This window comes from Ictidomys tridecemlineatus, chromosome 5 (assembly GCF_052094955.1).
Source record: "Ictidomys tridecemlineatus isolate mIctTri1 chromosome 5, mIctTri1.hap1, whole genome shotgun sequence".
Lineage (NCBI taxonomy): Eukaryota > Metazoa > Chordata > Mammalia > Rodentia > Sciuridae > Ictidomys > Ictidomys tridecemlineatus.
The window spans coordinates 46,347,784-46,366,239 of NC_135481.1; the positions used below are offsets into that span (position 1 = coordinate 46,347,784).

At 35.9% G+C, this 18,456-nt stretch overlaps 1 protein-coding gene and 1 long non-coding RNA gene across 2 annotated transcripts in view; one reads left to right on the forward strand and one right to left on the reverse strand.

The window, feature by feature from the left end:
- Window positions 1-7,161: 7,161 nt before the first annotated feature.
- Window positions 7,162-18,456, reverse strand: part of LOC144377779 (uncharacterized) — a 53,456-nt gene continuing 42,161 nt past the window's right edge. The window contains exons 4-6 of the long non-coding RNA XR_013438868.1: window positions 17,876-17,949; window positions 17,107-17,148; window positions 7,162-7,976 (exon numbers count right to left, since the gene is read on the reverse strand). This is a non-coding gene — a long non-coding RNA (uncharacterized LOC144377779). The remainder of the gene's footprint in view (window positions 7,977-17,106; window positions 17,149-17,875; window positions 17,950-18,456) is intronic.
- Window positions 12,305-13,407, forward strand: LOC101977217 (olfactory receptor 4F6). The gene has a single exon (XM_005337150.4). It carries the CDS (start codon window positions 12,325-12,327, stop codon window positions 13,258-13,260), a length of 936 nt encoding a protein of 311 aa, XP_005337207.1. The 5' UTR covers window positions 12,305-12,324; the 3' UTR covers window positions 13,261-13,407.

An 18,456-nucleotide genomic window follows, 5' to 3' on the forward strand; every position in this document is an offset into this window, starting at 1 on the left:
CTTTTTTCTCATCTATTTGTATCTTCACAACACATTGAAGCTCATTTGTTGTTCTCATTCAAATATCACTACCACCACCACCACTGCCAATATCAGCAGAACCACTACCAACATCGACATGACCACTACCACCATTTATTGAATACTAATGATGTGGCAGGCAATATCCTAGGTTGCCTACACACATTAACTACTTTAATTCCAACAGCAGTCAGCCAGATAATATTTCATTTTTATTCCACAGGTTAGATAACTAGTAGGCACAGAAATATTTAGCAAGTAGTTTAGGGACATGCAGCTGCTAAACAATAGAGCAAAGATCTAAATCTAGGTGGCTTCTGCTTCAGCATCCTGCTTTGAATCACCATATTTTATTACCTCCCAGGATGGTGGGTCCCTTCACGTATGGTTCTAAAATTTAAATATTTTTCTCTTTACTTAACAGCCTAAATGGTAAAGATAAAATATACATCAACTCAATACAATATGCTATTTGATTTTTTTTTTTTTTGTACCAAAGATTGAACCAAGGGGCACTTAACCACTGAGCCACATCCCAACTCTTTTTATTTTATTTTACTTTTTAAAATATTTATTTTTTAGGTGTACATGGATACAACACAATGCCTTTATTTATTTATTTTTAATGTGGTGCTGAGTATCGAACCTAGGTCCCGACCATGCTAGGTGAACGCTCTACCACTGAGCCACAATCCCAGCCCCATTTTGTTTTATTTTTGAAGCAAGATCTTGCTAAGTTCCTTAAGGTCTCACTAAATTTCTGAAGCTGACAGTGAACTTGTGATGACCCTGCCTCAGCCTCTCAAGTCACTGGGATTACAGGCATGCACCACTGTGCCAGGCCACAAAATATGCTATTTGAAATTTATGTTCTGTCATTTTAATATATCATTAAAATATCCATGGGTTTATTATTTGAAGGGGGTAAGTAATTTATATAATAAGATAATTTTATAGGTTTCTCCTATCCATCATTATGGAGGTAGTGCATTGTGTACTCCTTGGAGATCCTTAGTCCACGATAGAATCATATCATTTGAAGAAAATGTGGAAGCCTAAGTGGACACTTCGTGAGGTTCCTTCATTCTCATAGAAACAGAATTTAAATTAGTGCACTCATTAGTGGGAGCGAATGAGCCAATTTTCATGAGTGTTTGGTTTACAGCTGGAATTGACTGCCAGAGGGTAGCCTCGATGGAGCCTCTGGTTAGCCCATTCTCTCTCTCAAGTGGATGCAGAAGGTTGGGTTGTAATCAAAAGGTGACATGAGAAGAAAATTACCTCTAGATAGGAAAGAGAGGTGGAAGAGAAAAGGAGGGAGAAGGGGAATTGCACAGAAGATGGAAGGAGACCCTCATTATTATACAGATTACATGTATGACGATGTGAGGGAAAAAAGAGAAGTGTGTCACATTAGATTGGGTAGAGAGAAGGGAGGGGATGGGAAGGGAGGGGGGATAGGAAGGACAGCAGAATAAAATAGACACTACTATTGCTGTATGTATATGGTGTGACTATATGACCAATGTGATTCAGCAACCTGTACACTCAGAAAAAAGAGTAATTATACCCCATTTGATTCAAATGTATGATATGTAAAGATCATTGTACTGTCATGTGTAACTAATTAAAACAAAGAATAATAATAAAAAAACTCAAAAAGGTGAGAATCAGTCCTGTAATCAATGTCTCCAGGAATTAAGTAGGATTCAGAATAACTTGCTATGTGCCAGCTGGGGATGGAAATAGAAGATGAAAAATACACAATTACAAATTTCTGGGATATCACTGTCTAGTGAAAGAGAGGGTTAGGACACAAATTGCTACAATACAACATATAAGTGCCATATGCAATGCATATCCCTGTATCTATCATTCCATAAATGTGTAAATCTATAATGAGGTGTAGGCATAAAGGAGCAGATGAACAATTCTGCTTAGAAGTCTCAGAGGAGAAAGTTGAGCTTGGTATTGAAAATTGAGGAGGAAAATGAATATGTCCTGGTTCCCAAACATTCAGCATGGTGACTATGGTTAATAGTGATGTATTGGATAATAATGATCATCACATTCCACTATCATTAATAACTCCATGCCCCCTCCCCTCCGCTCCAACCCCCTCTGCCCTATCTAGAGTTTGTCTATTCCTCCCATGTTCCCGCTCCCTATCCCACTGTGAATCAACTTTCTTATATCAGAGAAAACATTCGGCATTTGGTGTTTCGGGATTGTCTAACTTCACTTAGCATTATCTTCTCTAACTCCATTCATTTACCTGCAAATGCCATGATTTTATTCTCTTATTGCTGAGTAATATTCCATTGTGTATATATGGCACATTTTTTTTAACCGTTCATCTATTGAAGGGCATCTAGGTTGGCTCCACAGTTTAGCTATTGTGAATTGTGCTGCTATAAACATTTATGTGGCTGTATTCCTGTAGTGTGTTATTATCCAAAGTACAGGTATGAAAACACGAATTGGTGTGAATATACTGTGTATATAGCCAGAGATATGAAAATTGTGCTCTATATGTGTAATAAGAATTGTATTGCATTCTGCTGACATATCTAAATAAAAAATAAATTAAAAAAAGATAATATAAAGCAAAGAGAAAAAATAGTGATGTACTGTATCCTTGAAAATTTTCTGAGAGTGGATCTTATTTATTCCCACCAACAATAAAAGTAACTATGTGAGGTGATGGATATGGTAACTAGTTTGACTATGGTAATAATTTCATTATGTAGATACCTTTATCAAAACATCCCACTGCATACCTTGAATATATACAATATTTATTTCTGCATTATACTTCAATAGCTGGGGAAAAAAGGGAAATTTGCATAGGAGGTTGCCATCTAGGTGTGAGAAGGCATTTCATGCCATGTGAACACTATTCAAAAGTGTGGAATACTGTACAATGGCAGGCTTAATCGATGAATTCTGAAGGTGTTCTTTTAGTGCATCCCAGCAATAGAGATCGGGTTGGAGGGGTAGGCAGAGGTCGTATTGATGTATTTGGTAGCTAGGACTAAAGCATTAATAGGTAATGGGACAAACATTAATGTGAGGGTAACATGAAAAGATTTTTTTTCTAACATCACTTTTATGACAGTGTAGAGAGTGAATTTGGGGGGTCCAAAGGAAGAATGACTTCTGAGGCGCAGGTAAAACTACCTGCAAAATAGCAAGTTTATAATGGGGACGAATTGAAGATAAATTTTTTTGACTTAATGATTATTTCCATCAATAATAAAGAAGTGGTGGTGAAGTTAAGTTCAAGTTTACTGAGTTGTATGACTTAACCTTATATTAGATAAACGATCAAACTGAATTTCTGTTCACCTATCATTGATTTTATATCAGACATATACGAACATACTCTTATAAATGATGGCAAGTCTTGCAACTTGTGTCTTGCAAATCATAGTTTCAGAGCCATGATTGTTTCAAGAGGGCTTTGAATTTATTCTAAAAGCATTTGGAGATATTTTGGAACATTAACTAATAGGATAATTAAAAATATCTCTTAGAACTTCCCAGTAAAATCAACATGTCACATTGTCAGAGTTCTTTTGATGAGACTTCAGGCTGAGTGATTTATAGAATGCTCCCTCTCATCTTCATTATCATTGGTGGTACACTTAACGAATGTTTTCTATATACAACCTTATTTATTCCTTACAATAATTCTATAGATCGAGAACTAATATTTCCTTCTTTCTTCCTTTTTTTGGGGGGGTAGGGGGTGGGGGTGGGGTTTGGGTACTGGGGATTGAACCCAGGGGTGCCTAACCTCTAAGTCACATACCCAGCCTCCTTTTAAATTTATTTTTAGACAGGTCTTGCTAAATTGTTTAGGGCCTCAATAAGTGACTTAGATTGGAACTTGAAATCCTCCTGCCTCAGCCTCCTGAGTTGCTGGCATTACAGGCACGAAACACCATGTCCAGCATAGTTTATTTTATTTTTGAGACAGAGTTTTGCTATGTTGCCCTGGCTGGGTTTAAACATGATACCCTCCAGCCTCAGCCTCCCATGTGACTGGGATTACTAGCATGTGTCACCACATCCACTTTAGAAGTTAAAAAATAAAAAAGGAAAATCTTGGAGAAGAAAAATGACTATCAATTTGACAGCTTTCCTGTTATAGGAATTACATCCTTTTAGGTGCTGTGAAGAATAATATATTGGTCACAGTCATCCTTGTGCTCAGGTCAGCCTGTGCATCCTGATGGAACATGGGAACTCACCCAGGGAAGCAGTAACCCATAGATTTGAGATGATGTCACCTGCTGGGTATCAAGGTTTTTTTTTTTTTTTTTGTAAGATTTGAACATTTCAAACTGATAATAAAAGCATGAAAGTTGTAAATATTAATGGAATAGCATGTAGTGTTATGATGCAAGTATATCATGTAACGTTTGCCTCACCACTAAAGTATTCTTTTTACAGTATAGATCTTACTATATCACACCTTGCTAAAACTCCAGGGCCTCCTTCTCACCAGTAGGAGAAAGCTTAAGCTCATTAACATGGTTATAAATCTTTTCCTCATTTGGCTCTTGTTTAGTCTTCAACTTTATCTTTTCCTCAACTTTATTTTTTCCTTTCCCTCTTTTCTATTCTATGCTATTCTTGGAAACCACTGGAAGAAATCAAGCAGAGGAATGATAAGATGTTGTTTTCAACTGAGAAATATCACTCGAATTTCTATCTGGAGAACAGAGTACTTTTTTTTCCCCCCCTGTGCTAGGCTATACGATACCACTGAGCTACATCTTTAGACTGGAGAAAAGATTTAAGGAAGTAAGAGTAGGGAAAAAAAACCATTTAGGAGGATTTGTAGTAAATTAGGTGAAAACTAGTAGTATATTTGCCTACAATTTTAGCCATGCAGATGCTTCAATATTGATAAATTTGAATTTATTTTGAAAGAAGAGACAAATCCTTTGAGTGTGCATTGAGTATAATAGAATGATAATTTATAAAGCAAGTCAACTGGGAGTGAGAATTACAATTGGAAAATGAGCTTTTCCTGAAACCCTGATGAATTTTTATGGCCATAGTTAATAATCATAATTGTCATATATAATAGTATACAGTAATCATGCATCTCTGTTATATAAGGTATCTCTGTTGTATAAGTAGGTGGAATACATCAAATCTCAAATGAAAAGATATCAGCATGCTTTCTTCATAGCATTTATATGAATGAGGGCCATAAATGTTTTGGCTGTAAATGAAGGGTTTTATAAGTAAAACCTTCCCCATATTGATTCACATATTTTGTAAACTTAGGCCTTGAGTATCTTTGGGTTGGTAAAGATGTAGAATAATACTTGGAATAAGCAAAAATATTTATCTAGTTGTTCAACATTTTAACAAATGTTTTCACCCACTATTCAATAAGCATGCATAGGAATGAAGTTAAAAAAAATTTAAGACAATCAGCACGACTTGTTGAATACAAATGTGTCATATTTGCCACAATATTTTAAGACTTTTATGATCAGCTTGAGCAACAGAGATTTAATTTTTCCTTGGATTTATTTCCCCAAGCATTTGCACATAATCAGCACTGCCACGGTCCATGGTGCAGCCATTCTTCTTGGAGGATATAAGCCATGCATGGCACATAGTTATCTACTTCTGACATTGCCCACCTCTCTCAAGCTGCCAGCTCTGAGTTGCCCATATCATGCTGCCTGAAACTTTGTTGACTGCCCTGGCTCTTTTGCTTGTTTTTTTTTTTTTACTTCCCCTTTGCAGCTCTTTTAGAGGGACTTTTGAGTACCTAGTTTAATGAGGCTTTTCTTACTACAGCCTTACCATTCCCCAAGAGTGTAAAAGACTGAGAATCTAGGGCAGTGTGAGGAGGGACAGAAAGGCTGTATTGGAAGGTGGTCATGCACACTCTTGATCTGTAGCTGTCCACTCTGTTACTAGGTCCTGCTGCTTAATGTGGCTTACCCTGCTTGATATTTTATGCTTAACATTCCTAAGCTTTTTATTTTTTATTTTGAGGCAGGGTCTTAGGGCCTTGTTAAGTTGCTGAGGCTGGCCTTGAATTCGTGATCCTCCTGAGTTGGTGGAATTACAGGTGTGTGCCACTGTACCTGGCAAGACTTTTTCTTAGATGTACCAAATTTCTCTCTTTGGATGCCTCAAGTTATAAGTCAGCTTTATATGTATCTAATCTCATTTGTTGATGATGAGAATTTTCTTTTCACAGGACTTCAAGTCTCTTTTCAAATCTTTGTAGCTGTGTCTCTATTTCAGTGTTCCTGAACAACTTTGGCAATCAAGACACTGTTCAGCTCTGGCAAAAAAAGCCTGTAGGAGTTTATGCAGCTGAGTTGAGATGTGTGCAGTATCAGGACAGAGGCTCAATAAGAAAATAAGAAGGCAAATCACTTATTACTAATTTGTTGAATAATATAAGACACAAACAGGAATGGAAGAGAGCCCCTTTGAGTTAATAAAATCTGGAATAATATCACTTTAGAGCATTGTATCAGGTCACTATATTAAAGTTATTTCTAACTGAATGGTGTGGTTATGGAATCTTTGGTTGATTAAAAACATGGCTAGGATAGTTTATATTTCTTTCTGTCAACAAGTGAAGTCTAATTCTCCAACTTAAATTTGTCTTGGTGTTGTCCCTTGCTTTGACCAGTGGAATATAGCGAAAGGGATGTTTTCTAAGTTCTAGAACTTTGGCAAAAGTTGCTTTGCAGCTTCCCCTTGTGCCCTCTTGTGGCATTCTCCATCGCCCTATATGGAAGCTTGGGCAAAACTACTGAATGACAGATGACTCCCTTGAAAGAGAGACCCAGTCTATAAGCTACACTAAGGTTGTCTTAAACCTGAGTGAGACCTTCTTTAACCTTCCAACCTAGTCAAACTGCCAGATGACTGATGCCATTGGGGAAGCCCACATGAGACCAGGGGAGGAACTACCCAGCCAAGCTTGGCCTGAATTTTAGACTCATGAGTAAGTAAAATGTTATTGATGTAAGCTACTTTGTTATACACCAATAGAAAATAGATACAGAGTATTGTTTATGAATGGCCCTTTCATTGACTTTCTGAATACTTTTTAGGTAAATAAATAAAATATAATCAGATTTAAACAATTCTGTTGATTTTTTTTAACAGAAAAGACCTAAGCTATGAGAGGTTACACTGCTAGTGATTTCCTTTATCCTACCTCCACTAGCATTTTGAGTCCATCCCCTTTTGTTGCTCTGCTGACACCCTGTTCATTTTTCCATATCTCACACATAATTAAGAACTAAATAAATATTGACCAGACAGCTGTACATTTTACTACCTCTAATTTAGTTATCCTTTATTATGGGACATGGAGCACATTCAGATTCCACATCAGAGGACACTGTTACTACTTTTCAACTCTCCTTGTTTCTTCCTGTGGAGATGATATGCTTTATTTTCACTTCTTGGAAAGTATTTATTTTCATTTGTGTGGAGTTTCTTACCTCATAAATGAGAAAAACAAACAGGCAAAAAGATTAAAAAATATGAAATTTTCACCCCCCCCCATACATCCCTATTCTCTCCTATTTCCTCTCAAGTGACCCATTACCAATTTTTCTGTTTGATTACTGTGGCCAAATATCTGTGGTCCTTGGAAACAATTCCCTTGGCCAAATGTGCTCAAGAAGCCAATCCCAGGATTCTGCAACAGCATTAAGTAATTTTTCAGTGCTGCTAATTAGTTACTTTGCCTCTATGGAGGTATTACCTGTGACTTTTTATGCCAAGCAATGTTAACGTTTCAAAGGCAAGAACTCTGCATTTTGTGGTCTTCTAAGTCCATGATAATTTGAACATTGGTCCAGGTAGGTTAGATGGATGGGAACTGTCTTTGATGGGGATCAGAACTCCAAGTTGAAACACACAGTTATCTGAGGGAGAATTTCCTAAATCTCAAGAAACAAACAAACTCTGTTATTTTACAGGGGGATTGCAGCTAATTTACCAACGATTGAAATATAGAAGACCAAAGGATGAATAGACTCAAATTATGATTTTGTTTTCAGTATTGTGGGGGATATTCTAAAAATGATGTTTGCACAGATGTTGTGCACATGGATCTCTAGGAAAAGAATAAGTTAAGAGTGTAAGATTTGTCTAGCTGAAGTAATATGAATTTTGGACAATACTAAAGAAATACACACATATATGTACTTTTAGTTTTCTTTTAAAAAAGTCTAATTGACACATAATAATTGTACAGATTTATGGAGTACAATGTGATGTTTTGATACATGTCTAGTTTGTATAATTATCAAATCAGGATAATTAGCATCTTCATTACCTTAAACATTTGTCATTTTTTTTTGTGGTAAAACTTTCAAAATCATCTCTTCTTGCTGTTTTGTAGATTTGGCATATTATGGTTTTGGGTCACAGACAAGATGCCACGTGGAAATAACCGGGACTGATGAGGCCAAGAGTCAAACATATTAATTCTGGATTTGTTACTAACTAGTTCTATTAATTCTGGATTTGTTACTAATTATTCTATATCTTCAGCAGAGTCATTTACCCTCCCTATACTTTGTTTTCCTTAATTCTAAAATAAAAGGATTTTACATTTACTAGTAAAATGCCATTCAGGTTATAGCAGTCTACAAGTCTTGCTGCATTGGTAGTAGTAAGAACAATTAATTTTGAAGCATGTAGCTCTGTTTCAAGTTCACATATATTGTTCCTGTATTCTGAATAGGCTCTGAACTCTTTCTACTCATTTCAGGAAGAACAAACTAGCGGACCAATGGAGGAACTTTTATCATCACCAGACTGAAATGCTTCCTTGCAAATTTCAGTATTACCCAGAAAGTCTAGTTTTAACTAAACTTTGTTAGTAACTTGAGACCGAAGGTTAGAAAGTAGAGGACTACATATCTTTATATGAATGACTCCAAACATTGTTTAACTTTCTAAAACTCTGTAATTATCAGCTTGGTTCAATTGGTGGTAAGCTCATGTGATTTATAGTTCATTTCCTCTTTATAGTCGCCTGTACAGGAATGAGCAGACCTGAGCAGTAGATGGTTTTCTTTGTCCTCCTTCTATTCTTAATGGTGGGAGTGTAGGCAGAGATGAGTGCTCTGTGTTAAAACATAATCCTGGGGTTCAGAACACTGCAAAGACACCTGGGGTTTAGTTGCCTGTCCCCACTAATAACCTGTTTTCCTTTTATATTAGTGACCTAACTAGACAACTTTTCACTCTATATTCACTGAAAGCTCAGATCCAAACTATGATTCTGCCTGTGTTAAAAAGGGATGTCATTTCGTGAGGACTAATACCAAGTGGTACCTAGATTTTTTTTTTTCCTTTTTGAGATGGAGTCTTCCAATGTTACCCAGGCTGGTCTCAAACTCGAGATCCTTTTGCTTCAGCAGGGATTACAGGTCTATGCTGCTATGCTTGGCTCAAAGTGTGGTAGCTAGAGACATCAAGTTTTAAAAAATATTTTTAAATTAGTTCTTTGTAGTTACACATAATATTAGGGTTCATTGAGGCACAATTATACAAGTGTGGAATATAATTGCTCTATTTCAGTTCCAGTAACTCCCCTTTCCCTCTCCTCTTCTCTTCACTCTACTCTAATGGATATACATAAAGGGGAAATTCATTGTGGTCTGTTAATTTATGTACATAGGAAAGTTAGAGGCCTCAAGATTTCAAAATAGATAGAAAATGGAAAACTGGCTAGAAAGCAGAACTATCCGGTATACAAGTCTGCTTTCCAAATTTTTACCAACACTAGTAATACATCTAATTTAAAAAGCTTTTTTTTAATATTTATTTTTTTTAGTTGCAGTTGGACACAATACCTTTATTTCACTTATTTATTTTTTATGTGGTGCTGAGGATCGAATCCAGGGTCTCGCTCATGCCAGGCGAGTGCTCTACTGCTGAGCCCCAGCTCCAGCCCTTAAAAATCTTTATAATGTGATATACATGAAAATTCTAGAGATAAAACAAGATTTTGTGTAAAAATTAAAAGGGTTTAGAATTGAGCTTGAACAGAATAACTGCCATTTTCTAGTGGAGCAATTCAGAATTCAATCATTTGCTTGGATCAAATTTTCAGTGGGGGAGGTTTCTAATGATAACCACTATAAAAAGAATCTAAGCTGAGCTGTTCTTTATGAATATGATTGTCATTTATACTGTTATGAGAAAGTCTGAAAAAGAATTTTTAAAGGCATATTGGAGAAACATTACCTACAATAACAGAGAATTCAATTGGGTCCCTTTTTGGAACACTAAGAACAGTACTACTATTATTAGTGTTTTTGGCTTGGTTACCGAAATACATGAAAAATTCATCTCCATTTAGTGCATACGAAAGTAAAGTTATCAAAGAAGACTTCATGGAAGAAGGAATTTTGCTGGGTGGGGTGTTGGAGAGAATGGGAAGAATTAGAGAAGTGTCATGAGGGCGAGGGCACTGCAGGCCCAGCGGATGGGGGAGTGAAGCTCAGCCAACGGTGTGCATGAGGGAAAAGAAAATACCATTCAGATGCACATCTAGCGAAGAAGTAGTTTAGCTTAGAGTGTGAGGTAAAAGGAGAAGTAGAGTCACAAAGACAGATTATATCTTTGGTCATTCTGAAGATACAAATTGTGTAATTTCAAAATCCACATACATTTTACCTTGCTGTAAGAATGAAATTGGTATATGCTGACTGCAAAATTTAAGATAGGCACAAAGTGAAAAGTAAAAGTTCTCTTCTCCTTCATTACTTTTAAAATTTAGAGACAATTATCATTAACAGGCTTTTGGGTGTTAACCTAGATGTTTTCTACCTATTTATTTTATTTTTAAAACCACTTGGCAAAATGTAGTGCTGGAAATTACTGATCTCTCTCCTGTCTGCCCTAAATACATTAAGTCTACCTCTGTATTATGAATGGCTGCATAGTACTCCATGGACAGTTATTTTTCTAGTCTCCTGGTCTACACATTGCAATTGTCAAGCTTTTGCTCTTAAAAACAATTCTTTAGGGGCTGGGATTATGGCCCAGCGGTAGAGCGCTTGCTTAGCATGTGCAAGGTCCTGGGTTCGATCCTCAAAACCCCGTAAAAATAAATGAAATAAAGGTATTGTGTCCAACTACAACTAAAAAATAAATATTAAATTAAAAAACAATACTTTAGCAAAAATAACAAAAAATGTTATTTCTTTGGCTACCTTGTCCATGTACACAAACATATGTTCGGAAAAATTTCCTCCTTTTAGAAGTAGAACAGCTGAGTCAAAGTATCCGGAGCTCGTAAAAGTTCAGAGGGTGTTTCCAAATTGACAAATGTTTTATAAGTTTGTTTTTCCATCACTCGGTATGAGACTGCTTGTCTCCTTCCCCCCAATACCCTGAATTTTGTCAAATGTGTAAATATCTGTCAAACTGATAAGAAAAAAATCCCAAGTATCTTGCTATTTTAGCATGCATTTATTTCATAAGGTTAAACATCTTTAAATAAAGGTATTTAAGATAAGAACGTAGATAAGAACATTTCTAACACTTCTAACATTTCTGTATTCAGTCTTACTTGTTCTCCTTTACTTGGGATTTATGACTCATTGCTGTCATTCTGGTTACCTCTTTTACTTGATAGCTCACATTTTTTCTCCCCCAACCCTTAGTCAGAATCTCCTCCACAGTACCTATAATTACACCATTTTCTCCAGCACTCACGGTGAGTGCCATGATCTGCCAAACTCTGCTCTTGTATTTAATGCTCTCTTCTAAAATAACCCACTTTGTCCACTTTAAAAATAAGGAAAATTTATGTCTTACAAATAAGGGAAATTTATGCCTTTAAAAATGCATAGAAAGATCATGAAAGAAATTGGGAATATGGTCATACATATGGTATTAATATATTGAGGAATATCCAAGTTATGAAACCCATTGTCACTTAATTCTACAGTTAATGTATAAAAAGTTTTTTAAATTTGTATTTTTATATGAAGTATGACTATAAATTAATACTTAAAAACACAATAGAGATTTCCATAAAAAAAGTGAAATAAGTTATTCTGTGCAATATATTTTTGGCAATAAAATATATAACAGAGGAATATGAATTGCTTTATGATTAAAATTGTCTCCAGAAGAATAAATTAACTGTTGTTTGGTTTTCTGACAACTTTTGAATTGCCCATGATTTTGCAAGATCAGTGCCATTTATCCTAAGAGTGTTCCTTTACTTTCTTTCAGGGAACATGAGTGACATCACTGCTGACAGAGGCAATGGATGAAGCCAACCACTCTGTGGTGTCTGAGTTTGTGTTCCTTGGACTCTCCAATTCATGGGCAACCCAGATCTTCCTCTTCTTCTTTTCCTGTGTGTTCTATGTAGCAAGTCTGATGGGAAACCTTCTCATTGTGCTGGCTGTGACCTCTGACCCTCGTTTACAGTCCCCCATGTACTTCCTGCTAGCCAACCTTTCCATCATTGATTTGATATTTTGCTCCTCCACAGCTCCCAAGATGATCTATGACATTTTCAGAAAGCACAAAACCATTTCCTTTGGAGGTTGTGTACTTCAGATCTTTTTTATCCATGCAGTTGGGGGCACTGAGATGGTGCTGCTCATAGCCATGGCCTTTGACAGATATGTGGCCATATGTAAACCTCTCCACTACCTGACCATCATGAGCCCACGGAGGTGCATTTTGTTTCTAGTTGCTTCCTGGATTATTGGCTTTATTCATTCAGTGACTCAGTTGGCCTTTGTTATAGACTTGCCCTTCTGTGGGCCAAATGAATTAGATAGCTTTTTTTGTGACCTTCCTCGATTTATAAAACTTGCTTGCATAGAGACCCATACACTGGGATTCATGGTAACTGCCAACAGTGGATTTATTTCTGTGGCCTCATTTTTAATTCTGATCATCTCTTATGTCTTTATTTTGATGACTGTCCAAAAAAAGTCTTTGGGTAGTTTATCCAAGGCCCTTTCTACTCTGTCAGCTCATGTCACTGTGGTGGTTTTGTTCTTTGGGCCATTAATCTTTTTCTACATGTGGCCATTTCCCACATCACATCTGGATAAATTCCTTGCCATCTTTGATGCAGTTATCACTCCTTTTCTAAACCCATTCATCTACACTTTTAGAAATAAAGATATGAAGGTAGCAATGAGAAGACTCTGCACTCAGTTTGTAAATTATGAAATTTCTTAAATATATAGTTGGTATTATATGAAATAGCAATGTATATTTGAATTTCAGATGAAAACATGTTATGTAAGCTATGTTAAATTTAGCCAGAATGCCACTATCTACTAACTTGTGTTGTGCTCTGTTTTTTGCTTTCTGCCCATATTTAATTGTGATATAAGTCTGTTAACTGCCTTATAAACAGAATTGAAGATGAAATGTTGTGGTTACTTCATCTCACTAGTGGGCTTACCTATATATAAGGGCAAACAGAGTAACTTAAATGTTAAAGAATCCATTTTTAAAGTCAGTATGTAGTTTATTATCTATTATGTATTTTTTTCCATTTTAAGTAGATGATCTTTCTATAAATATAAATATTAATTTTACTGACTCTGATTTGTCTTACTATTTAGCTGATTTGTTTTCATCTCTTTAGTACATTACTTGTGAGCTATTTATTTGTGAATATGATTTTTTTTTCAAAGTCCAGTAAGGAGGCAAAAGCCATACCAGTTTTTTTGAAAAGAGAAATTTTGATGTAAAAAGTTGTTAACTAAATGCTCCATTTGTATAAAAAATAAATGAAATTAATTTATAAAAAAGAGTTGTTAACTAAATATAAAATTGTACTATATAATGTTTGTGGGAAGCCATTATTTTGGAGTAGGAGCCTACACTAAGCCCCAGCAGACCAGACCAAACCAGAATGGACTCTCTCTGCTCAGTGCTATGCAATTAATCCTAACTTTGAAATGGGCCCATTTTCAAACCAAACCAGACCAAACCAAAACAAACCAAAACCAACCCAAGAGATTCCAAACAACCTGAGTCAGTGGAACAAGGAAATCTCCTGTTTAATCCTTTAAGGGAAGTCACTCTACTTTTTGTCTTTGATTCTGATTTCTTCTAGCCTTTTGCTGCTATTAAAACCAACTTCCTCTGCTCAGCTCATCAGACATCTATTATACTATACAGAATGAGGTTTCACCTGATTCTAGAATCTCAAATAATACTCAATTACAGCTTTAAACAAAATTTGATGTAATTTTGTCTCTGACAGTGAAGTAGTTATTTGGAAAAGAATAAACTCTAAAGTCATAGATGTAGCATTTGTAGGAAGCAACTTTTGCCTTAGAATTATTAAAACTCAAGCCCCCAAACTATTAAATCCTTGAGGAGTGGATGCTGTCTGCTGGTGTCTCTGTTTGAAGGAGGGCCTATGGGACAGAACACAGTCCTGAGGGAGATGTGGCGCTGGCTGGTGCTGGTATTCTTGAGGAGGGTGTGGGTTGTGTTCCTCTTACACTACAACTAACCAGCTACTGCTTTAAAAAGTAACCAGGGCTGCTGAGGTGAGGTGTGTGGTTGGGTGAATCTCAGGGGCCAACAGAGAGGATGTCCACTGGAAGCCAACTGGAAGAAGCAAACCCTTCTTCTGCTTCCAGCCTTGCAGTAGCACTCTATCCCCCTCTAAGGGTATGGCTTAAAAAAGGAGGGGATGCAGAAAGAAAGTTGGCAGAGTCCCAGCTCCATTGAATCACAGAGAAAATAAGTACCATAGATCTGAAAGATTACATACAGACATGCAGTTACTTGGAAAAACATTAAACTTACTGTAGATATAAACTTTTGTAATAAATTGTTCATCATCTTAGAAAGTTCACATTTTAGGAAGTTCAGCTACTGGAAAATTAAGTAATTAGCTAAAGATCTTAAAAGTAATGTATGAGCCAGGCCCAGTGGCACATTCTTGTAATCCCAGCAGCTCCAGAGGCTGAGGTAGGAGGATCATGAGTTCAAAGCCAGCCTCAGCAACTTAGCGAGGCCCTAAGCAACTTAGCGAGGCCCTAAGCAACTTAGTGAGATGCTGTTTCAAAATTAAAAAATGAAAACAGGCTGGGAATATGGCTAGGTTTTTGAATGCCTCTGGATTTAATACCTGGTACCCCCCCAAAAAAAGTAATATATAAGAGGTCCAAATTTAGAATATAGGTTGACGGACTCCTGGTCTTTTGCTGTCTCTTATCATTTGAGAGCATGTTGCCTTGGTTGGTAAGTATGGTGTCCCAACTGGACTGTTAATTTTTCACTGACATACACCATATATTATTCATTTTGTACATTAAATGTCAAGTAGCAGAATTTCAACAAATGCTCAAGCATGATGTTTCACTTGATTTTTGCTGACATTTTCAGTTCTATTTTACATTTCTTATTCTATTTTAAAATAAGATCTTTTAATGCTTTTATTAGTGCATATTGTTGAACAAATAATTATACATAATAATTGGGTTCATTTTGACATCATCATATGTGTATGGAATTTAATTTCAGTCCCTAGAGTCTCTTCTTTTCCTCTCTTCTTCCTCTCCTTACTGCCCTTCCTCTCCTCTAATGGTTTTATTTTGGAATAAGTTTAGATTTACAAAAATAGTGTAAAGTCGGTAGAGAGGGTTCCCATATGCCCTTCACTCAATTTTAGTTTCCCCTAATGTTATCATTTTACTTTTCTCCCAAACTGAGGAAGCAACACTGACACATTACTGTTAACTGAAGTCTGGATTCTCCTCAGATTTTACTAGTTTTCTTTTAATGTCTGTTTTCTGTTCCAGAATTCAATCCTGGATACTACATTATATTTAGTTATCATGTATTCTTAGTATCCTCTGATTTTGATAGTTTCTTTGTCTTATTTTGTTTCTCATGGCTGTCAAAGCTTTGAAGAGTATTAGTTGGGTACATTGTAGAATGTCCCTTATTTTGAATTTGTCTGAAGTTTTAGACTTGGGTACTGAGTTTTTGTAAGGAACACCCAAGAGGTGAAGAGAGCTTTTATTACATGATTTTGGGAAACATAATATTCACATTGGTCAGACTGTAAAGGCACTCTGGATACATGATTGCTTTGGATCCTCTTCTCTTGCTTCATCTTTGACTCAGTTACTTTTTGATCCTATCCAGACAGAACTCTTGGCCTCTTTCTCTTTGAGTTTCCTAGTTTTATGCCTTTAGAATTGATATTTGATAATCTCTTGACTGTTAGTTTCCCCCAGAAATTCTTACTGAAGTATCTTTGGCTGTGTAATCACCTTGGTCAGCTCCTGGCTACCCTATATTTTACCCAGACCCTCTAGTCTACTTCTATTTGAGTGGGCATTTGCATACTGTGTCACAAATCTTTGTCCTATAACTGTTAGCATGCCCACATGGATGAATTAACAACTTCTCTCTATACCTTCACATTGGGATCAAGGACAATGGGGGAAGACAATGTTTTTTTCTACCATTATATTATTTTTAAGGCTGGAACTTGATTACTAAGTAGATCAGTCATTTGCCTTATTTATATTATTTTTTCTATGTGATAAAAGAGTGATTAATAAAATAATGATCACTGGTTCAAAGAATCAATGCCTCATAATGCTCTGAAAGACCAAAATAATAGTCATTGCTGATCTTCAGAGAGACATTCATGAAGATGTCATTGCAGCTTTTATTATAGAGCAAGTATGATATTCGAAAGAGGACACAACTACATGTATAGACTAGGACCTCTCAGAACAGATGCTGGCCAGAGTTGGAGGAGTCTGAGAACTCCTGCTGTTTTTGGCACTAACTTTTATTAGTTAATTCATAAAGATTTCTGGGAAAAGAACTTGGGGATAGGTGAAACTCCAAGGGACTCATGAAAGTGACTATTCTAACCAGTATGTAAGTGTTGAAGAATTTTAACAAGTATTATTTTCCTGGTGTGTGGGTTTAAGTTGGAGGAGATCATCCAGTTCTTCCAAAATCATACTGTAGTGGCTCTGAAAAACTTGGAGGTAATCTGGGTAATCAGGCATGTAGAAGGTGGTGCATACTCACCTTGGAGTGCTATTCAGTAAGGTGTACACGTAGCAACATGGGCTAAGAGGGAAAAAAAATTCAAATGAGATGAATGAGATTATTTTATACATACATCCATAAAAATCAGTACATTTTTCACAGTAACACACACAACAATAGGGTATACTTTTTAAAGACCAGAGTGGTTATCTTTGAGAGAAAGGAATTAGTAATGGGGAATGGAGATTAAAGGTAACAAATAACCCAAAAAACCTAAATGCTGAATGTTTTCTCTGATATAAGGATGCTGATTCATAATGGGGTTGGGGTGGGAACATGGGAGGATTAGATGAACTCAAGATAGAGCAAAGGGGAGGGAAGGTTAGGGAAGGGGGGTGAGGGTAGAATGGTGGAATGAGATGGATATCATTACCATAAGTACATGTATGAAGACACGAATGGTGTGACTCTAATTTATGATGGTTGGTGGCAGATCTGGAGTTTGTACCATGGCTTGGTTTAGGATAGGATGAAGATGAAGGTTAAGTTGTTAACCATACCAGGGAAACTTTAGAGATATTAAAAATTGTGCTCTATGTATAATATAAATTGTAATGCATTCTGCTATCATATATAACAAATTAGAATAAAATAATAATTAAAAAGGTAACAAATAAGTAAAAAAAGAGAGACAGAACTCTTTATAAACCAATGCATATAATGTACCATGAGTAGAAAAATATGATTATCTTAATCCTCTGAACACAAGGCAATGATAAATGTTTAAGATGATGGATAACTTAAATACCTTGAGTTGATCCTTACACCACATAGACATGTGAAGACATTACATTGTACCCTATAAGGATGAAATATTATTGTCTGTCAAAAAATAAAAAAAGAACAAATCTTATTACTTTCTTTTAATATTTTGAAGTAAACACTTATTTATATTATTTCTGCTTCCAAATGACAGGCATAGTAAAGGGACAATGAATCATTTTGACAACTGGATCTCTTTGTTAAATTCATTAATTATGTTGGTTCACTTGACTGCAGGAAACTGCATAAGTTTCTTTGGAAGTGAACATGAGTTAAATAAAGCCTGAATTTCAAAATGCTATGACAATGTGTAAAGTTTGAAATTCAATAAAAGTCACAAGATAGTTTTAAAGTAACTTTTTGGTAATTTATTATTTCACTTTTTAAATTTATTTATGCATAGAGAAAATCGACATTTATAAGGATATTTAATATGAAGTCTATAAAGCTCTTGGGAAATGAGTATAATCAGATTACCTGGAGATATTTTAATTCAACACGAGAGGACTTAAACTGGCAAACAAAGTGGTAGAGATTGATTTTCTTAACGATTCCAGTGTTACCTTG

What these genes read in the sequence shown, in the direction of transcription:
- LOC101977217 (XM_005337150.4), top strand. Translation starts at nt 12,325, where the DNA reads ATGGATGAAGCCAACCACTCTGTGGTGTCTGAGTTTGTGTTCCTTGGA.